General features: G+C 39.2%; 1 protein-coding gene across 1 annotated transcript in view; it reads left to right on the top strand.

Annotated features, from left to right (window-relative positions):
* SLC27A6 (solute carrier family 27 member 6) overlaps positions 1-22,631 on the top strand; it is a 71,096-nt gene that overhangs the window by 14,571 nt on the left and 33,894 nt on the right. Inside the window, exons 3-4 of the mRNA XM_061150857.1 lie at positions 4,110-4,268; positions 5,579-5,703. Coding sequence (XP_061006840.1) covers positions 4,110-4,268; positions 5,579-5,703 — 284 coding nt within the window. The remainder of the gene's footprint in view (positions 1-4,109; positions 4,269-5,578; positions 5,704-22,631) is intronic.

Genomic DNA, 22,631 nt, shown 5'->3' with positions numbered 1-22,631 from the left:
GCCTCCTTGAACTGTTATTAATTTTCTAATCTTTTCTATCCTATTTTCCTTCTCTTACCTTTTGGTTTACTTTTTGAGAGATTTCTATTTTCACCCTATGTTCTCTGAATATTTCTCATTTTGTAGCATGTTATTTTTGTATTATTGATACTTCATTGTCTCATACCTCTCAGAATATTAATATTTTTTAAAAAATTTCTCCTCTCTACCTTGTCTCTATTTTCTCTAATGCCCTTTTACCTTTTATTTTACAGTAGCCTCTGTTCTTTACTCTAGAGGATTTCCTCAAATATCTGTTGACCTTTGGCTGCTCATGTTTAAAGTGTAGCTACCAAAACAAACAAAATCCTAACTAAAAGCTCTGTGTGACCGAGCAGGATTGTGAGCTGGTTAGTTTCAGTGTCCAGGACATTTTGTTGGCAGATTCATGACTACCAGTTTTACTTCTAGGTGCTTTAGATTCCTCAGACCAGAATCTTAAAGGGAAAACTAGTAACCTGCAAAAAGGAAGCTGGAGGAGGATGCCCACTTTCTCTTATTCCCACAATATGTTCAGTCTCTCTTCTTCCTGGTGTTTCCAGAGGCTCATCTTTTTCCAGAGAATACATATCAGATCTTTACCATTGTGGGGGAAGCATCTGGTGCTGTAATTTCATTTTATTTTTTACATTTTAAAATGTCAAAAGCATTTATTGGCATTCTTTCAAATTTGGATTGTGGATGATCCTATACAGGAAAGGTTACACAAATATCATCTCTCTTTAGCTTAAAGTTCTAAGCAACTTGAGGTCTTATAGAGAGCAAAGCAACATACAGAATTGGGCATACAGTAGATGTCATGCTTTATAAATACAAAACTGTCAGAAAATGTAGCAAAATCACATTTCCTACAGACTAGGGTCTTTGGACTCTTTAATCAATAGAAAATGGAAAGGGATCAGACGAAGAATTCGAGCAAAGCTTGACTGGGACTCATGCCACAGCACAGAGAAGTGAAAACAAGTGACAAGCGCTCCTGCTGCCTCCCTGACTAGGGAGGGCATGCTGGTTCCTAAAATGGGGTGAGGGTAGGGGTGGATTGGTGGGTGGGGCTGGAGGGGTGGCTTAAGTGGTCTGCCTACCCTCTTGGAGGTGCTGTTTACAGGTGTCATGTACAGTAACCTCCTTTTGCTCCTGGCACCTCAGAAATGGCAGTTGATTTGTGCCCCTTTTGAATGTTTTTCATAATTGCCTCAACTGTACATGCATGCAGTTACATTTAGTCCCTTGTAGATTCTTCTATTCTGTCACTTGAGGTGCAGGCGGCCCACGTAAAGGGTCACAGGCCCCAGATCCCAGCCTGTCTCACACTGAACCTCATTAAAGATTGAATTGATGTTTTTTATTAAAAGCATCTCTCTCTCTCTCTCTCTCTCTCTCTAAGCTGATGTTTTGCAGCTAGAAACCCAGAGCTGGATTAAGTGATAGTAGTTGTAATGATCATGAGAATTTATATTAGTGTTGCCTATTAGCATAAAAATCAAACAGATTTTCTCAAACAAAAAATCTTATAATGTTGATAATGAAGTAAGTGTTATACAAGTTAGGGAGTGATGTAAAGAAGTGAGACTTAGAAAAGTTAAAAATGATGGGAGCAGAGTCCGCTCACAGGCCCTTTCAAGCAGGTTGTATAGGAGCCCTTTGGATGACATCAAACCTTTCCTAATCATTTTACTAATGTGAAGCTCACCAAAATATATCCATCAACCTAGGGACAAACTTAGAATGTCTCTGAGTAAGGAAAGGACTGAGGTCAATTTTTATACCATTCATGTGTCTTTGACCTGGGAGATTCTGTGAGATCTTGATGAACAAGAGAGGCTTCCCTTATTTATGACAGGTGGAATTGCTTCTTAAACAGAACTCTCATTTAGCTCCCTCTTTATAGTTCCATATTGATACTCCACTCTGGGAGGTACCTAGTCTCCAAGTTTCTGAGCCTTGCTGGGATTTTGTGGGAGCAAATCAACTTTCTCCAAGGCTGTGTCAGTTGTCCACCTGCCTTTCTAAAGTCGTGTTGTGGTCACCTCCAATTCCATTCTTTTTGGCCTTGAGGGTCTATGTATGTATTCAGTCTGCCCGTATCCACTTCTGAGGTGGCTTGTTGAGTTTAGCTAGGTGCCACAAGATATCCAGGAAAGGCTTTTTAACCCTGGAAACAGCAGGCTTGTGGTCAGTCACTCTTGCAAGCAGTGGAAGGAGAAAAAAATGGAACTGCCTTCCAGGCTGCACTGGGACTGGTTGCAATCACCATTAAGTTTATTTCCTTTTGTCTTGCCTGCTTAATATTAGGGATTCTTTCCCTTTTCCAAAATTATCCCCAAATTCCCGAGATTTTTTCCATCCCTACCCATAAATTGGTTTTCTCTTAATAGCATCTCTTCTTCCTTCTTCCTGCTAATCCCCAATTCACTGGACAGAACCTCACTCCCACCTTTATGCCTGGACCTCATCACAGTGGTCTCTCCACATCTGTGGATGTGTGGAGAGTTTTAATGCCAGGGATCCACAGAAGGTTAGAAAAGCAGAGGATTTCAGAGACCACCTAAGGTAGCATTTTCCCAAGCTTGTGCCACCTATATCCCTTCATGTCTACAAAGAAAAAAAATTAAACTTGAAGAGGTGCTTTATGACCACAGGACTTTGAGAAACACCACTGAAAAAAACAGTAACATTTTTGTACAGTTGGGCCCCTCAGAGGCTTTAGTAAGGTAATGAACCAACTCTTCCAAGAGAGACTCTAAGTTGCAGTTTTAACAAGCTTATTTATTCTGTTGGTTCATCTTTCTTTCTCTAAAACTTTTTTTTTCTTTCTTCAAAACTTTAAGTTGCATGAACCTTTGATCACTTTCATTGTTGGATAAGCTCCTATCTGTTGTCTCCTTTATCAAAAAGTCTGAGTACCTTAAATAATTTATAATAACTTTTATAACAAGTTAATGAGATCATTCTTCACTTAAAACTAACCAAATCAGGAACCAAAACATGAGTAATTTGTTTGTCACTAAAGTGCTTTACCGGAGTGACAGAAGCACACAGGTGAAAAATAACTAGATAAAGCATCCTTCATTTTTTGACACACCTCCAACTGAAAAATTATTTTTAAAGCTGGGTTGCCATGAGATCAAGAACAATATGGAAAGTAGGGAATATGATAACTGAAGAACAGCAGGTAGGAACTTTGCAGAGGCAGAAAATGCATAAATATTTGATTCTCCAGATGAAGATGAGAAAAGCAATTACAGTATCAAGAATCAAGGATGCTAGTCTCACTGAAAATCTTTATAATGGCTTGACAAGAAATTTTGGAGGGCTTCTCTATCCATGTCGAGGACAATAAACTCTTTCAGGTTGTGAGATGCCTAGCTATCAGAAAGAGCCACAGAAATTTCTTTTGAGAAACCTTAAATGAATTTTAGTTAGGACAATGGCTTGACAAGAAATTTTGGAGGGATTCTCTATCCATGTCGAGGACAATAAACTCTTTCAGGTTGTGAGATGCCTAGCTATCAGAAAGAGCCACAGAAATTTCTTTTGAGAAACCTTAAATGAATTTTAGTTAGGACTGTAGGCAAGACCATGCCAATTTTGTGTATAAGATCAAGTCTCTTCCAGTTGATGAAACTGAAGCCCAAAGCCTATCAGAAAATGTTGAAGGAGGTGCAGCAACTATGCAGACACGAAGCTCACTCTGGAAGAGTGTCTGGAAGTCACTGTAGACTGGGGTTTGCAGTCACATGTGCTGCTCTCACTAAAAATCCCATGACAACTTTAGTTTTATTCAGTAAATAGGTCGAACCAGAGAAAAAACTGTGTATTGGGGGCATTTTTATAGCAAATATGGCTCTTTGAAGCTTCCTAGATTTCAAACTCTTATATAATTTTATAGTTTTAATCCTCTGGGTAGATCCAAGATTCTAGAGATTAATTTAAGTCACAGCCGGCATTTGCATGGCCCTTTTTACCAAGCATATAGACTATTTTGATGTATTTTTGCCTCAGTTGCTGTTGTAGTTGATACCAACACAGTATCTTTTCTGTTACATTTTTTTTTCTTCCTTTTATTCCAGGTCTACCAAAAGCAGCTGTGATTTGTCATCTGATGGCTACAAAGTATTCTTCTGGATTATGGGCTTTTGGTTGTACTTATGATGACATCATTTATATAACTCTTCCTCTGTATCATGGTGCAGCATCTCTTCTGGGAATTGGTGGATGTATTGAATTAGGTATGCTTTTATTGTCTGAATAAGTTTTCACAATGTCTAATAATTAGAACTTGTCTTCATTAAAGTTTGAAATGCTATTTGTAGAATTCAGAGTAATTGTGTGCATGTTATGCAGTTATAAAATGTTTACTAAAAGGACACAGCTTCATCACCCACTTCAGTGTATGCCTGAAGTGGAAGGAGCAGTGCCCTGGGAATTTGGCTTTGTGGTTGGAACTGGCTATTGACAGGACTTCCTTCTCCATGTGATCACTCACTGTTTAGTGGCCAAGCCCTGCCTCCTTAAGTGGAGGAAGGAGCTTTCCCAATCAGAAGCCTAGTATCTCTTAATCTCTTAAGTCTTAGTTTTGGAAGTCACATGGATCATTTTATCTGCATTTTGCTGGTCAAAACAAGTCACAAGCCAGCTCAGAATCAAGATTTGACGAGTGGGGAAATAGACCCAACTTCTTGAAAGACAGGGTGTCAAATCCACATTGTAAAAAAGGTAAGTGCAGAGGAGGAGTTATTGAGGCTATCTTTGCAAACATTGTACTCCAGATACCCAAGAAGTCGTTTGGTGGAACTGACAACTCAGTAGATTCCATTGATAATCATGTTGAGATTATGTGTCTGTTACTAGCTCACTCAGAAATAATATTTAGAGATCACTTACCATGATTTATATGTATATATATATCTAAAATACTATAAAGTAATGTTATAGAATGGTATGTTTAGAATGTGACAAATGTCTACAGTAAATAAAGATGAAGGTCGAGACATTAGCATTTTCCTTGGAACATATTCCTATGACTTAAAATTGTTATTAAAATTAGGTTGTTAAAATTAGGTTCTGCAGTCATCAATGAACCTTTTTGTTGGTGCTTTCTTACAAATTCTGCCTTGCTAACTCAACCTCAAAATATATTGAGGCTGCTTTAAAATTTTTTAGAATAAATACTATGTATGTATTCAAGGTCAAAAGTAAGTGAATATTCTTGGTCTCTGTGAAGAAGGATGACCTTTATCTATATTCATTCTCTACTACTTATAACTGTCCTATTTATTTTGAGTGCTTCTTTCATCCCATGTATTATAAGAAGCGTACCTACAGTCAAAATATAGAATTACAGCATGAATATTTTTAAAAGACTTTTTTGACTGTAAGATTAATGTTTTCAAATGAGCTTGATATAAATGGCCACTGATAGATTATAAAAGCCTTGAAAGTGAGCAAAACTCTTCTGGACAGAGCAATATCATTTGTGTTTTATGTTAATTCTGCCCTTGAATTTTTTCCCTTGTGCCTTTTTATGCTTTCCTCATAGGTGCCACTTGTGTGTTAAGGAAGAAATTCTCAGCAAGCCAGTTTTGGAATGACTGCCGGAAGTATAATGTGACTGTGTTCCAGTACATTGGAGAACTTTGTCGCTACCTTTGCAAACAACCTAAGGTAAGAGTAATCTTTGCTGGAGAGAAAAAGTAATTTCAGAAAGAAAATGTATTGAGAGATAATAATTTTTGTTTGCTTATACTCCATTTTTTTCCAGAACATAGTTTAACTGACTTACAAGGATATATGCAAAACCCCAAAATAAAATAAATATGAAACAATCAAAGAAAATAAAAGAAGAGCTATTTACGAATGTACTGTGCTTTTTATTGAGGCAAGGGGAGAGAGACTCGCAATTCGGTCCACTTCATGCTTATACTGATTAAAATTTCTGTAAACAACAAAAAAAATTTCTGTAAACATAGCATGCATCTGATTATGAAATAATTTCTGTTTACAGAGAGCAGTTATTCCAAGGGTTGAATTAGATCATCTTTTAAAATGTTGGTCTTTTAAAAAAATGCAAAAACTAATGACACTGATTATACTTGTTTTTCTATTTTTTTTTTCTTTTGAACAAGTGATTACATTAGAATATTTCTTTGGTTTTGCTGTAAACTTAAAAAGAAGTGTTGCTTTGCACTTTGCACTTATCTTCCAACTAAGGTGGTCATTTTCACAACCTTTTGATAAATCACCCCTTCTGAAAGCAGACAGGTAGGGACAGTTGCATAAGCCTGAAGGCTGACTTTATGTTAGTTGGTTTGCTTTTTTGCCCTCAGGAGTTATCGTCCTTTTCCTGGTCTTGTTTGTGTTTCAAGATGCTTATTTTTCAACTATCTGATGATCTAAACATACTTGAGGCTACAAAGAAGGGACTGTCTGTAATCAAATCTGCACCAGCCCCCTGAAGGGTGCTGATAGAGGATGCCTCCCTATGCAAGGTGGAGCAACAGAGCCTGACTGATGACCTGCCCTTAACCTTTGAGAGAAACACATTTTCTAAGACATCTCTCACTCGTTACCTTTCCCCACCTTCACCCTGGCTTAAGGCTTGGATGGTAGACTGGAATGCCTTCTCTGGCAGCTAAAATATGGACATGTAATCCTTCCTTACCCACAGCACAGCTGAGGCTAGACTGGAGGCATTTAAATAAGACCATATTAAAGATTCAGAATTACACAGGAGAAATAATACAGAGAAGAATCTAGAACTGGAGAATCTTGTTTACAAAATGATTGTCAATTTAAGCTTGGAGTTTACCATCTGACTCCTGACTTGCCTCCTTGTAGGAGAGGCCATCCTACCCTTTTGTTTGGTCAAGAGTGCTTCAAATCACTAGGGATTCCCCACATTCATAGCTTAGACAAGGAGTCTCATAAACATGTTTCAGCTTTTTGACTTTTATTCTTCTCTAGGAGAGTTTGCCAAAATCAGAATTGTGGTCTTACCTGAAGATTCCCAGTAGAATAATTTTAGTGCTACAGACTGATTTATTTCTTCTTGCAGATTTTATTGTATTTTTTGATGATGTGATAACTGAACTACTTGAGGAATTAATGCCATCCAGTAAAATGAAAGGCTTTTTCAGTGCAGGGCATCATAAACACTACCTAACAAACTTCTTCATAGCCTTTCTAGACCTTGGCCCCAGCCTTTCCCATTTCCTCTCATCCTTTATTAGCAACATGAACTTTTGCAAGATCATTTGCTCTGTAAGTCTTTATTAAACGGTTGGATACGTTCATCAGTTTTTTTCTATAAGTTTTGCCATCTTAAATGATGCTATATTTAGTATCTTCATGGAATATAGTCAATGTAGGGCCTCAGAAGTGAAGGTAGTCAAAGAGCATGGACATTTTGGTTATTTTTATGGCATGTTTCCAGATTGCTGTTCAGAGTGATAGATGTGATTTAGAATCTCATTGACAATTTGGAGTATGCCCACTGCACAGTCTCTTATTGATACTGAGTGGTGTTAAAAATAATGGTCTTCCAGTGTCCTTCACGGAAAACTAGATGCTAGTTGTCTTTGTCATTGTTGTTGTTAGTAACGCTTACATTTTATTTACGTGGATAGCGCTTAAAATACGTTATGCTTTGTAAGTTTCTTCAAAAGTCCCTGTAGGATAGAGAACAGGGAGAAAAGACCAGTCTCCCTAGCTCACTCTTTCAGATATCATGGCTGAAACCCAACTTGCTTGGACTTCGTAGTAATATTGTTTGAACAAAGAATGTTGTTTCTTTAAAAAAAAAATGAGGAAAAGAGTTCTAATTTTATTTCTACTTTTATAAACTAGAAGCTAACATATTTTTAATTTCTTTGTTAAGATTACTGGCAAGATGGGGTAGTTTTTTTTAACTGTATTTCCCTTTTAAAATACCTCTTTTACTTATTTATCTCTTTGGCACATGTTTTATCTTATTCACTTGAGCTCCCGTTTCGTATAATAAAGGAATTAACAGTTTGTTGTATTTGCTATAAGCCTTTTTTCAAGGTATTTTCCTTTGATGTTTTTAAGTGAGGTGAAATATTCTTTTCTCTTCCCTAAACTTGTACTGCACTGATTTGGGGAAAATACTGTAGCTGCAGAAAATTTGAGAGAACTGAATTGAAAGCAGAACTCCTGTTTGCTTTTAGGTAATTAAGTATTTTAATTCTTTAGTTCTTAATTCTTTAATTCTTTAGTTCTTTGAGGAAAGACTCGTGTTTGTGAAATAATCTCTAAGCACTTACCTAAAGACAAGTTGATGAGGAGAGAGGGAAATAAACATATTTGCCAAAAGGAAAATATAATGATCTTTTTTTGAACAGAGATACATTGTATTACCTAATCTTCTTTGTTGATTTCTCACAGAAAGAGTACAAACAGTTCTTGACATTAAAGATTGGGAACAGAAGAAAGTCATTTTGTTATGACATCTTATCCCTTCAAGGGGATCTTGTTCTCTGGCTGTCCAATGTTCATTCCTTTCAATGAACTTCCCCTGAAAGGAAGTGGCAGTGAGTGTGTGCAGCCAGCGTAGCAGTGGGTTCAAGTAGGGCCATAGAGTTAGTAAGTGGCACAGTCCACACACCCTCAGAGAAAGTATATTGCATGTCTCCTGAGACGTGGTTTTTAAGCCCCATAGATATTTAATAGGCATATTTAAAAGAAAGCGAAGCCACGTATTCTCTATATCTAGAGTTGTTGTCAATCGCAGGGTAAGTAATATATTCTGGACATTTACCTGAAGGCAGAAGCCACAGTCTGAGTTGAGTGTTTGTATGTGGTTGTATAGAAACCTCCTAGAGTTGGCAATCCCTAGCTAGAAGCAATTATCCACCCCCCGACTCAAACCCATCATTTTTATTTTTGAACACTTCAGTTACAAAATTTCCTTTGGCATAAACATTTGGATGTGCCTCAGACTGCTGGCAGCAGCACTGTCCTTAAAGAAAATCTAAAAAAAATAGCTGAGGTACTCGCTCCTCTTGGTCATGGAGTGTTAGGGGAATTATCCTCTTCCCCTGAGACTAGAAAAGCAGCTCTTTCCCCATCTTCCAATCTTACATATGTTCTACATTACTGAAGGCCATCATACATTTTATCATTAGATCTAGCTCTATATTTGCTTAATATTAGGGCTTCTCAGGTGGCACAGTATAAAGAATCTGCCTGCCAATACAAGAGACACAAGAGACACTCAGGTTCAATCCCTGGGTCAGGAAGATCCCTTGGAGGAGGAAATGGCAACCCACTCCAGTATTACAAAAGTGATCACAGATAATGATTAATATTATGAAGAAACGAAACCTTTTGAGGTGACGGAGACCAATGAGTGGTAGGAGTGAGGCATTGCTGATTAGATTGAGCACTCAGGGAAGGCTTCACTGACATGGTAACCTGTGAGCTGAGGAATCATCATGATGGTGTGGGTGGGATACCACCATGGCAAAGCTAGGGGACTGCAGTCATGATGGAATAAACTGAAAACAACGCAGCCCACAGAGGACACACTACTGAGTGTTTAATGAGATGGAAACTGTGGCTGGGCCATCCATGGACCAGATCTTATGAGGCTCAGTAGACCCTGGAGGTCAAATTTGGATTTTGTACCCTTCAGAGAATTTGCAAAAAGATGGTAAACTGGAAAAATATACCAATGCAGGAATCCATTTTGAAGGAAAGATAACAAGATAATAAGATTCCTCTTAGTTCAGGAATAGGGAGTGAAGAGTGAAGAAATGGATAGAATCAAGGAAGAATCTGTCCCAGGATTGCAGTTCAAACTAGGCAAATTGTGAACTATTTGTTGAGATAAGGAAAACTGAGATTCGAGAAGTGAAAATTAAATGTCTTTTGGACATGTTAAGTTTGGCATGTTAGACATCCAGTTTAAGTAGTAAAATAGGCAATTGAATTCAGGAGTCTGGAGCCCAAAATGTACAGGGAATGGGGCCTAATTAACAAAGCCCTATGTTATGATCATATGTAAGATGCCTCTTTTTCAAGTTAACATTATAGTTTATCATTTACAGTATATAGTTTGTCTATAGCTCTCAATGTGAAACACCTACATTTTGACATTCTCAAAGCATAGCTTATATTCTTTAGTATATGTACATTTGTATATATGTTTTCTATTAATTATGTCCTGTTTCCTTTATATTATTTTTTTTAAATTTAAGAAATTTATTGGGAACTAGAAAATATACTATGATTCTGAATATTATAGTGAATATTAATGTCAAATATTAAACTTTGACAATATTAGAACTTTGACAAAATAGTTTATGCTCAACTGTCATCATGAAGAGAGACATTTTTAAACACCTGAATATTTGATAAATATTTATTGACTTTTTCATTAAATATTAAATATTCTTCATTCAATTCCATATGGATTATACTAAACTTTCATTAGTAATGTTTAGACAGTCCTACAGTGGACCCTTAGGTGTTTGCTGTGTGTTTTTGAAGGTAACAAAATGAAAATTTTGACATTGATGATGTGAGATTTTTTAAGACTTCGTTATGAAAGGGAACCTGCTTTACTTTCTCCAAAGAGAATCCATCATTTCTTTCAAGCTTTTTGAGGTTTCCTTCCATGGACAGAGAAGCCTGGATGTTCATAGTGTCACAAAGAGTAGAACACAACTGAGCAAGTAACACTTTGACTTTGTCATATTTAGATAAGATGTAAGGATAAAGACAATTCAATAGTACTAGAGAATAAAATTCCAATTCTTGTTGTTTAGTGCCTAAGTCCTTTCCAACTCTTTTGCCACGCTATGGACTGTAGCACATCAGGCTTCTCTGCCCAAAGTGTTCTCCAGGCAAGAATATATAGGTGGGTTGTCATTTTCTTCTCCACGGGATCTTCCCAACCCAGGGTTCGAACCCCACTCTCAGGCATAGTGGGTAGATTCTTTATCACTCAGTAACTAAATGATGCTGACTTAACCTAAATCTCTTCAACTTGTGTATGTTTGTTTTACCAGTTATGTTTTTAATCAGTCTGAAGACAGTTACAGGCTTTCATTGGCATTACCTTGTCCCTGATTCAGGGCATTACCATTTATTCTTTTCTAATTGAAAAATGAATATTTTAAAAGCATTTGTTCTTTTATCATGTTTTCATTTTCTTAGTCTCTGTATAACTTCAAGTGTTTTACCATTAGGTTTTCCCCATTTCACCTCTTGTGAAAGATATAGTTTCTCAAAGCATTAAGCTTTGGAAACTTTTATTATCACATGTAGTAACTTTAGTTGTTTTAGTTGTTATCAAGATGTTCTGATTTAGTTTCATTGCCATTGTCTTCTTGACAGCACTCAGAATAATTGATTTTATCTCCAAGACCTAGTTGTTTAAAAATATTTAGGACTTTTTAAATTTTTTCTTTTCCTCAGATATTTGAAGCATATTTTTACATGGTTGAGAAAATCAGCTCTCTTTTAAAACCCAGTTTTTCTTTAATAAATTAGAGATGTGTTTACTATTCTCATAATAAATATGAAAGCTTTAGAAAAGTTTTCAAGGAACCAGAACTTTCTTTTCTGCTGAGAAACTACAAATATAGAAATATGAGGGACTAATATCTTAAAAATAGCTATTAGCAACCTAAATGTGGGTAGAATTAAAAGGGAGTTAATGTTTTGGAAAGTTTTAGAACTGTGTATATATTAAAGGCTTTTTATAAATGCATTTTTAATACTTAGTGATTCATAGTTCATGGGTAGTGGTACATATAAAACATGCATATCTTTTTCTATCTGCTTATACCTTTCCTGCTGTCATTTCCACTAGAATACATATATCCTTTTTTACTAGATTTCCCCACAAATTTGCTTTATATGGAAAGCTATCAGGTAGTGTGTTAGCTGTGGAATCAAAAGACACAGGCTCAGTTCAAGCTCTTATTGTATGACTTTCTACTGCTCTCTTCTCTTGGAGCCACAGGGCCTGTCTTTATATTTATTGTTGTTGTTCAGTTTCTCAGTAATGTCTGACTCTTTGCAACCTCATGGACTACAGCACACCAGGCTTCCCTGTCCTTCACAATCTCCCTGAGTTTTCTCAGACTCATGTCCATTGAGTCAGTGATGCCATCCAACCATCTTGTCCTCTTTCATCCCCTTCTCTTCCTGCCTTCAACCTTTCCCAGCATCAGGATTTTTCCCAATGAGTCAGCTCTTCGCACCAGGTGGCCAAAGTATTAGAGCTTCAGCTTCAGCATCAGTCCTTCCAATGAATATTCAGGGTTGATATCCTTTGGGACTGACTGTTTTGATCTCCTTGCTGTCCAAGGGACTCCTAAGAGACTTCTTCAGCACCACAGTTCAAGGCATCAATTTTTCAGTGCTCAGCCTTCCTTATGGTCCACATCCATACATGACTACTTGGAAAAACCACAGCTTTGACTTTTGCCAACAGACCTTTGTTGGCAAAGTAATATCTCTGCATTTTAATATGCTGTCTAGGTTTGTCACAGCTTTTTTTCCAAGGAGCAAGTGTCTTTTAATTTTATGGCTTCAGTCACCATCTGCAGTGATTTTGGAACCCAAGAAAGTAAAGTCTGTCACTCTTTCCATTGTTTCCCCACCTATTTGCCATGAAGTGATAGGACCAGATGCCATGATTTTTGTTTTTTGAATGTTGAATTTTAAGCCAGTTTTTTCACTCTCCTCTTTCACCTTCATCAAGGATTTCTTTAATTCCTCTTTGCTTTCTGCCATAAGGGTGGTTATCATCTACATATCTGAGGTTATTGATATTTCTCCCAGCAATCTTGATTCCAGTTTGTGCTTCATCCAACCCACCATTACATGATGTACTCTGCATATAAGTTAAATGAGGGGGAAGGCAATATACAGCCTTGACTTACTCCTTTACCAATTTGCGATTAGTCTGTTATTCCATGTCCAGTTTCTAACTGTTGCTTCATACAGGTTTTGCAGGAGGCAAGTAGGTTGCCTGGTATCCCCCTCTTTAAGACTTTCCCACAGTTTGTTGTGATCCACACAGTCAAAGGCTTTAGTGTAGTCAAAAGTTAATTCATGTTTTTCTGTAACATCTTATGGAAAAACATGAATGAACTTTATGGCTAACCCAATATAAAATAGATAACAGTACCTACCTCTCCTAATTTGGCCGTTGATTCTAATCATCCAGTTATGAGATATATGTGAAAAAACGTGAAGTGATAAGCCAAACACAAATGGAAGGATATTATTTTTAAGCAGAATGTGGTAATATTTTCCATGAATGTCATTATTATAAGATTGATGTTTTAGTGTTAAAAAATATTTGGCCTTTAACTAATAAAAACCATGCAACATTGATTGTAAAAATCAATTTAGATCATGATTATTTTAAAATAAAGCTTTACTAATGTAAAGCTTAACATTTTTATATGTTTATATAACATATAAACATATAAAACAGGTTTTATATTGCACTTGTCACACAAAAACATTAGATATAAAAATACAAAATCAGAAACCCTGAAAATATTATACCTGTTTATACTCTATATGTACTGTATATACCTATATATACTCTTGGGGTATATCCTGCTGTTACTATAAACATGGTGTATTAGTCAGGTTTTCCTACCTTCCATATTGATTTAACATTTTAAAATTTATATTCAAGATTATTTATTTTACTATTTATTTGCTATTTTCCACATTGCCTCTTCCTTTAATAGTCTGTTCCTAATGTCCATGCTATGGACATATGAAGTCAAGGTCAGAAATGGTGGATCTCTGCCTTTCCAGTAAGGCTTACCAAAAATTACAAGATTCTTTAGCAAATTATTAGCAGCTTGAATTTTCTAGCAGATGATTTTATTCCCAATGAAAGAAAGACAATGAATTTAAATAAAAAAGAGAGTTCTAAGTCCATCTTTTCCACTAATTCATCATGTGGCATCAGGCAAATCATTTAATTTCTTTGCACCTCAGAGTTGGGGGGCTTCACATTAAAGCCTGTCTTCCCTGTCTTATAAGCTCTGTGATCATGGACGAATTGTTCAGCTTCTCTGAGCAGCCCCCACACCAGTTTTTTCATCTATAGGATGAATATAATAGCAATTACATCCAAAGCTGACATAAGTATTAATGAGACAGATATTGAAATACAAATGGAGACAGATGGGCCGTAATGATGGGGTCTCCTGGAGGAGGAGACAGCCTTCTCCCAAGAGGCCTCACGAGATGTATTTGTTATTATAACAAATGTGCCAAAGTTGTTCTAGTCTCCAGCCTGACAGGTTCACAATGGCATCTATCAGCCCCTGATAGATATAAACAGGCATGCCAGTTTATAGCTTTAAATTGGCTCTACTGCTGGGGTCTTCCTCAGTCTTCCTGACCTCTAAATGTTAGCATGTCCAGAACTCTCAGTCACGCCTTCCCCTTCTCTCTGGACGTGTTCCCAGCTGCAAATACCATCTACAACTTAACTCTCAAGCATGTATTTGCAGCCCTGTCATTAATCTTCCTTGCAGCTTCCCTTTTTCTCACACCTCCATGGGCACATCCTGCAGTTTCAACGTTTAAATAGATCCAGACTCAAACCTCATCTTACTGCCCTGCTGCTCTCATCTGCATTGGCACAACTTCTGCCCCCAAATCCCAGAAAGGGCGTCTTCTGAACTCCACTTTGCCCTTCTGACTTTGATTCTCACGGAGCAGTTGGAATGATTCTGTCAAAGTGTAAATCAGATTATGTTACTTCACTACTCAAATCCCTCTGATAGTTTACCTGGAGGAAAATCCAGATCCCCTTAGCATGGGGCCATAGAGCTCTGTGGGACCTGCTTGCCCTGCTAGGATCCCCCCACCCCCACCCTGATACACACTGTTTCATCCACCCCAGCCTCAGTGGCCTCCTAGGTTTTTCTTCAATGCACCAGAACTCTCAGTTCCCCCCCTTGAATGCTCCCCCAGATATTTGCATGTCTCACTGCCTGGCTATTCAGATCCCCTCCTCCTCCTCCTCAGAGAGGGCTTCTCTGGCCACAACCCAGATTTGTGTCCGGTACAGTCACCTTCCCAGCTCACGTGGACCCCACACCCAAAATCGGGTTCTAGTGTTGAGACAGATGATGTCACACGTGCACTAAGAGAATGTGAATGGATTTATTACTCACGTAATGAGACTTTCTGGGGAGAGGAGGACAGGGGCCCAAGCAGGTCAAAAACTGGCCTGAGATAGCAGAGGAAAGAGACCAGTTCAGCTTTTATTGTGCTAAGAGGCTGGGACTAGGGTGAGGGACCTTGTGCACATAGGGTTGCTCATGTGCTTTGAACTTTCTGTTGCTGCCAAGGGAAGGAGCCCTGGCCATTCTCAATAGTTTGCCCAGATATAGGGCAGAAGAGGAAGGGGCATGGGAGTGGTTTGAAAGCTCTCCACAGTCAAACATAAAGAATGGAGTCAGGCTCTTCACTACAGTCTCCTAGTTCTCTTTCACTGCCTTATTTTCTTCATAAAACTTATCGCCTCATTATGTATTTCATAGATAATTTTTATTTGTTGTCAGTTAATCTCCCCACCCTATTATATAAGTTCCAGGAAACCAGGAGGTTTATCATTTTTATCTGTAGTTATATCCTCAGTACTCAAAATGGTGCCTGACATCGTAGCACTCAATAAAAATTTGTTGTATTAATTTTAAAAATAAAGTAACAAATATGAGAAGACCAGTTGCTGGGACACACAAGTGTTCATGATTGGCACAGTCTTTGCCTCGCCCAGACCTGAAAGGGAAGCTCAATTGCAATGAGAAAGTCAGAATTCCTGGGGAGGACAGAGTCCAGGGAGAGTTAAGAAAGATCAAAGTTGGCATTCTTGCCTAAAGGGCCTGAGGCCATTGCTGCAATCAGCACTCAGCAGAAATTATCCTGCATTTTTCAGAACATTCATTAGTGACTTATGGTAGTTGTGGCTCAGGTGAACTTTTTCTGGGTCTCCAGGGAATATAATCCTCCCTTTTAGGTGAGTGAACTCAGTCATTTGGGTTAGAGGTGAGTCTTGTCAACTCCTGGAGCTGGTCTTTCTCTACAAGGCCACTTTGCAGCGCCGCTGGTCTGAGGCATTGCTTTCCTCCCATTTTCAGTTCTCCCAGTGCTGCCAGGATAGAGAACACCTGTGCAGAGTGGTCTACAAATGGTAATCTTGATTATTTATTATTTTCTAGAAAATAAGTGGAAATAAGCCCACTAGGTGTCACGGTATGATTGGAAGGACTGATGCTAAAACTGAAGTTCCCTTGATGCAAAGAGCTGATTTATTGGAAAAAACTCTGATGCTGGGAAAGATCAAGGGCAGGAGGAGAAGGGGGTGACAGAGGATGAGATAGTTGGATGGCATTACTGACTCAATGGACATGAGTTTAAGCAAACTCTGGGAGATAGTGAAGGACAGGGAAGCCTGGCATGCTGCAGTCCATGGAGTTGCAAACAGTAGGACTTAGGGACCAAACAACAATATGTTACAGCTTTCTGTGGCAACACTTGCAGTCACAGAGGTCTTTTCTTACTGTTATTTATGACTTAGATTGGTTTGTTGAACTGATGACTGTCATCTCTGATATCGTGGCTTGCCCATACCCAGACCTTTCCAAGGCAGCTTGACCATGACTTTTAGGGGCAGCTGAGCCTATGCTGTCTTATGGGACTCCTAAGCAATAGGGGACTCCTCTTTCAAATCCTCTTAGGTCCATTCTTGAAAAAGTCCCCTGGCCTCTCCCCTCCACCATTCCTTTCCTGCTTCAGTATAAAATCTGCTCTTTTGTGCCTGTTTTCTTGTCAACAGGATTCTTTCATACCCAGTTTGAACTTAAGTTTGTTTGTGTCACAGAACACAAAGGGATTCTGTGGCACAAACTGGGCTTGCTGTCGGTATTTTTCCAGTGTGTAGTAGTAGAGTGTCCATGAAAGAAGCAACCTGTTGGAATGTTATAGTCATTCTTCTCATTACAGGGCTGTGTGGGTGTGATACTTGTACATGTGTGATTACAGTGGGTTTCAGAGAAAAGAGGTCTTCTGTTAAATAGAATAAAGATGGAAGAATCGTAATCCCTAACACATGTCGTTGTATGTTTTTGATGATCATTTACGAATTACACCATACTTTCGTTTTGTGCCTTAAGTCACTGCTTATCCAGGGCTAAAAGGCAGAAAAGATTTGCCCCTTTGTTTTCACTGTGAGTTGTTGGTGTTTTTTTTTTTGCCTCTCCATCTATCAACAGTCTTTGTTTCCTGAGAAATCAGGGTTGATACACAAAATTACCTATACTAAAACAGAACCTCCAGAGTTTCACTTTTCACAGGTATATAAAGAGGCTATTCAGCCTGGCTGTGTTGTAGATTCACTGAACAGGATTGAGCACATGGTCTGGAAGGAGGAGGCCTTGTTTCTAAGAGGTATTGTTAGAGACCTGCATATTTCAGCACAGGAATCAATCTGTGACTGGGTAGGAGGTAACTGCAGTTCACCCACTCCCTCAAATACAGAAGCTCAACAGACACTTCTGGAAAACAGCTCCCAGAGGATATTTTGAAGAAACAAGAGCCTTGGTGTAAATTACTGTGACTCCTCCACTGCTACGGGCACATCGTTGTGATGCGTGGCACTGAAAGCCAGAGGGAAACCATCTGCTGGAAACTGTGACCCTGGAATGTCAGCATGGAAAGCTCTGACCCATTGAGCAAGCTCTCTCTTAAATTTCAGATGGGATAGAATGTGTCTGTTCTGTGTACAACGAAGTGGTTTACTCTGTGTGTGCACCAGTGTGTAAACACTTGAGGCCTTACTGCTAAATTAGAGTTTTCTTTTTTCATTACTACTAAATAGTGTTCAGTTCAGTTCAGTTCAGTCGCTCAGTCGTGTCGGACTCTTTGCAACCCCATGTGTCGCAGCATGCCAGGCCTCCCTGTCCATCACCAACTCCTGGAGTTCACCCAAACCCATGTCCATTGAGTCGGTGATGCCATCCAGCCATCTCATCCTCTGTCGTCCCCTTCTCCTCCTGCCCCCAATCCCTCCCAGCATCAGGGTCTTTTCCAATGAGTAAACTCTTTGCATGAGGTGGCCAAAGTACTGGAGTTTCAGCTTCAGCATCAGTCCTTCCAATGAACAACCAGGACTGATCTCCTTTAGGATGGACTGGTTGGATCTCCTTGCAGTCCAAGGGACTCTCAAGAATCTTCTCCAACACCATAGTTCAAAAGCATCAATTCTTCGGCGCTCAGGTTTCTTCACAGTCCAACTCTCACATCCATGCATGACCACTGGAAAAACCATAACCTTGACCAGATGGACCTTTGTTGGCAAAGTAATGTCTCTGCTTTTTAATATGCTGTCTAGGTTGGTCATAACTTTCCTTCCAAGGAGTAAGCGTCTTTTAATTTCATGGCTGCAATCACCATCTGCAGTGATTTTGGAGCCCCCCAATATAAAGTCTGACACTGTTTCCACTGTCTGCCCATCTATTTCCCATGAGGTGATGAGACCAGATGCCATGATCTTAGTTTTCTGAATGTTGAGCTTTAAGCCAACTTTTTCACTCTCATCTTTCACTTTCATCAAGAGGCTTTTTAGTTCCTCTTCACTTTCTGCCATAAGGGTGGTGTTATCTGCATATCTGAGGTTATTGATATTTCTCCTGACAATCTTGATACCAGCTTGTGCTTCATCCAGCCCAGCGTTTCTCATGATGTACCCTGCATATAAGTTAAATAAGCAGGGTGACAATAAGCCTTAAATAAGCCTTGATGGACTCCTTTTCCTATTTGGAACCAGTCTGTTGTTCCATGTCCAGTTCTAACTGTTGCTTCTTGACCTGCATACAGGTTTCTCAAGAGGCAGGTCAGGTGGTCTGGTATTCCCATCTCTTTCAGAATTTCCCACAGTTTATTGTGATCCACACAGTCGAAGGCTTTGGCATACTTAATAAAGCTGAAATAGATGTTTTTCTGAAACTCTGTTGCTTTTTCGATGATCCAGCGGATATTGGCAATTCGATCTCTGGTTCCTCTGACTTTTCTAAAACCAGCTTGAACATCTGGAAGTTCACGGTTCACGTATTGCTGAAGCCTGGCTTGGAGAATTTTGGGCATTACTTCGCTAGAGTGGGAGATGAGTGCAATTGTGCAGTAGTTTGAGCATTCTTTGGCATTGCCTTTCTTATGGATTGGAATGAAAACTGACCTTTTCCAGTCTTGTGGCCACTGCTGAGTTTTCCAAAGTTGCTGGCATATTGAGTGCAGCACTTTCACAGCATCATCTTTCAGGGTGTGAAATAGCTTAACTGGAGTTCCATCACATCCACTAGCTTTGTTCATAGTGATGCTTTCTAAGACCCACTTGACTTCACATTCCAGGATGTCTGGCTCTAGGTGAGTGATCACACCGTTGTGATTATCTGGGTCGTGAAGATCTTTTTTGTACAGTTTTTCTGTGTATTTATATTACTAAATAGTTTTGTGTGTTTATTTATTTTTGGCTGTGCTTGGTCTTTGTTGAGGCGAGGGCTATTCTCTAGTTGTGGAGAGCAGGGCCTAGTCTTTAGTTGTGGTAAGAGGGCTTCTCACTGCAGTGGCTTCTCTTGCTGCGGACCACAGGCTGCTGCAGGCTTCAGCAGTTTGGGCTCCCAGGCCCTAGAGCACAGTCTCAATAGTGGTGGCACATGGGCATAGTTTCTCCACGGCATGTGGGATCTTCCAGATCAGGGATCAAACTTGTGTCTCCTGCATTGGCAGGCAGATTCTTTACCACTAAGCCACCAGGGAAGCCCAGACGCCCAGGTTTCAACTGTTTTCTATTACTAAAATCATGTGGAAAGGCTTGGGAAAATAGAGCAGGAGCTGTTGAGGTGTTTTGAGCTGGTTTTCTCCCTGCTCCCCTTCTTTCTTTCCTTCTGTCCATTTCTCCTTCCTTCCTTCCCTTTCTGCCCACAGAGCACATAGGCTTTGATGAGTTCACATTCTATCTCTGTTTATTTGATGTTTGACTTTGGACCTGAACTTCATTCTCCCAATGTGCAAAATGGGGATAATGCTTATTTCATAGAGTTGCCATGGTGATTAAAATGAGATAATATAATAACCTGGTCACGGGGTACAGACACACTCCCTTGCTTCTTCTGACATGACTGCAGGCTTGTCTTCCCACACTGTCCAGATTTCTGCTTTGCTCTCTTTCTTGGACTCTCTCTGTCTTGGTTTCTGATCGTGAGTCTCTTTATTTGAATGTGTCTCGTTCTGTGTGCCTCCACACTGATGCCTTTGTGTGCAGCTGTGTGTCTATGTGTACGTGCTTTTCTCTGTCTTCCAGGATATCTGTGTCTCGTTTATATCTTTTTTTTTTTTTTTTGGCTTTGTGTGTGTGTGCATGTGTGTGTGAGAGAGAGAAAACATCCCTCTGTGCGCATGCGTCTTTGTCACTACCTCTCACTCTGTTTGTGTTGTGGATCTCTGTGCTGTGTGAGTGTGTCTCACTTTATATCCCTGCACGCGTGCACATGTGTGTGTGTGTGTCTTCAACTCTCTGAGTGTCTCTGCGTTTCTGTCACATACAGATGGGTCTCTTTCTGCCTCTGCATATGTCACCGTGTCTATGTTTCTGTATTGCTCTATTTCACTCTGTTTCTTTTTTTTTTAATTCTCTCTCTCTCTCTCTAACTTTTACTCTCTGCCTTTCCTCTTTCCATCTGTCTCTTGGTCTCTGCCACTCTGTGTCTTTCTTTTATGTATGTGCCTATGTAGGTGCTATATGTTCATTTGTTCATTTAATTGTGCTTATATTTGTTCATTTATGCTCAATTTGTGCTTATTGAATAAATTGTTCAATTTGTGCTTATACATTGTTCATTTAATTGTGCTTATATATGAGCATGCTGTCCTCACCCTGTTCCCAATACAGCCTAGATATCCAATGACATTTAGGTAGTAACCGCATAACTCAGGAAGAAGTGAAAGGAATTGGAATTTTTCCTAAAAGAAGTCTTTAAGAGACTTTCACACAGAGAGAAACTTCTTTAAATTATAGATGGGCATTAGGAAGATTGAGACTTCCCAGGTGACGCTAGTGGTAAAGAACCTGCCTGCCAATGCAGGAGATGTAAAGGGCAAGGGTTCAATCCCTGGGTCAGGAAGATCCCTTGGAGGAGGGCATGGCAGCCCATTCCTGTATTCTTGCCTGGAGAATCCCATGGACAGAGGAGCCTGGTGGGCTATAGTCATGGGGTTGCAACAAAGAGTCAGACACAACTGAAGCGACTTGGCACGCATGCATTACGAAGATTTGGTTGCATTTTAGATGATTTACCACTGATTTCACAAATCACCTTCAAAAAGGACACACAAGAGATTAGGTATAATTCACAACCTCAGACCCTGCTCTCAATTTCCATATCAGTTCAGTTCAGTCACTCAGTTGTGTCCGACTCTTTGTGACCCTATGGACTGCAGCATGCCAGGCTTCCCTACCAACTCCCAGAGCTTGCTCAAACTCATGTCCATCGAGTTGGTGATGCCATCCAACCATCTCATCCTCTGTCATCCCCTTCTCCTCCTGCCTTCAATCCTTCCCAGCATCAGGGTCGTTTCCAATAAGTCAGTTCTTAGCATCAGGTGGCCAAAGTATTGGAGCTTAAGCTTCAGCATCAGTCCTTCCAATGAATATTCATGGCTGATTTCTTTTAGAATTGACTGATTGATCTCGTTACAGTCCAAGGGACTCTCAAGAGTCTCAATTTTCATATATGCCAGGGTATGCTTGAAGTCTCCCTTTACCAATCTTGATAATTTTTTCTTCCGCACATTTGTCTTTTTGCTGACCCTCCTTTATCATTTCTCTGACCATATAGTGGGTTCCTCCTCTTAGCATCTTTTATCTGGACCTCAGCTGCTTTCTGCTGCAAAACTCTCAGGCCATCATGCCAGTGGTGACAGCTTACTGTTGTTATTACCTCAGGCTCTGCTTGATACCTTCCCTTGGTTTCTAGTCATCTTGCAGGGTCACCAAGAGAGCTTCCCAACATCACTAGGTGGGTAGGATTTTTTTTAAGGCTCATCTGAACAAACTTTTGCCCACCAACCAATGTGCTTGTTTACATAAGAAACTCTTCACCTGCTTTACAATAAAACCAACTCCCCTTTATTTCCGATAAGATAAAGCCCTTCTTTTAGGAAGAAAACACAAAACGAATCTGGATGAAAAAACTTAATGAACTAATTTGTAGCACCAGTGTGTTGTCTAGTTTACCAGGTGGTGTTTGCTATGTGTTAATATTAAATTGTTGCTTTTCTCACTTTGTGTATAATTTAGGGCAGAGGTCAATAAGCTTTTTCCATAAAGCACCGGATTAGTAATTATTTTAGGATTTGTGGATTATGCTGTCTGGCACAACTACTTAGTTCTGCATCTGTATTGCAAAAGCAGAGTAGACAATTCAAATAAATGGCTATGATTCTGTCCTAATAAAACTTTATTGACTAAAAGAGGAAGTAGGCTGGAATTAGCCCCAGGTAACCCTTGATAACATCTTGATGGC

The sequence above is a fragment of the Dama dama genome, chromosome 9, assembly GCF_033118175.1.
Source record: "Dama dama isolate Ldn47 chromosome 9, ASM3311817v1, whole genome shotgun sequence".
Taxonomy (NCBI): Eukaryota; Metazoa; Chordata; class Mammalia; order Artiodactyla; family Cervidae; genus Dama; species Dama dama.
Note: the sequence above shows the minus strand (reverse complement) of the source record. Positions and strands in the feature narration are given on the sequence as shown.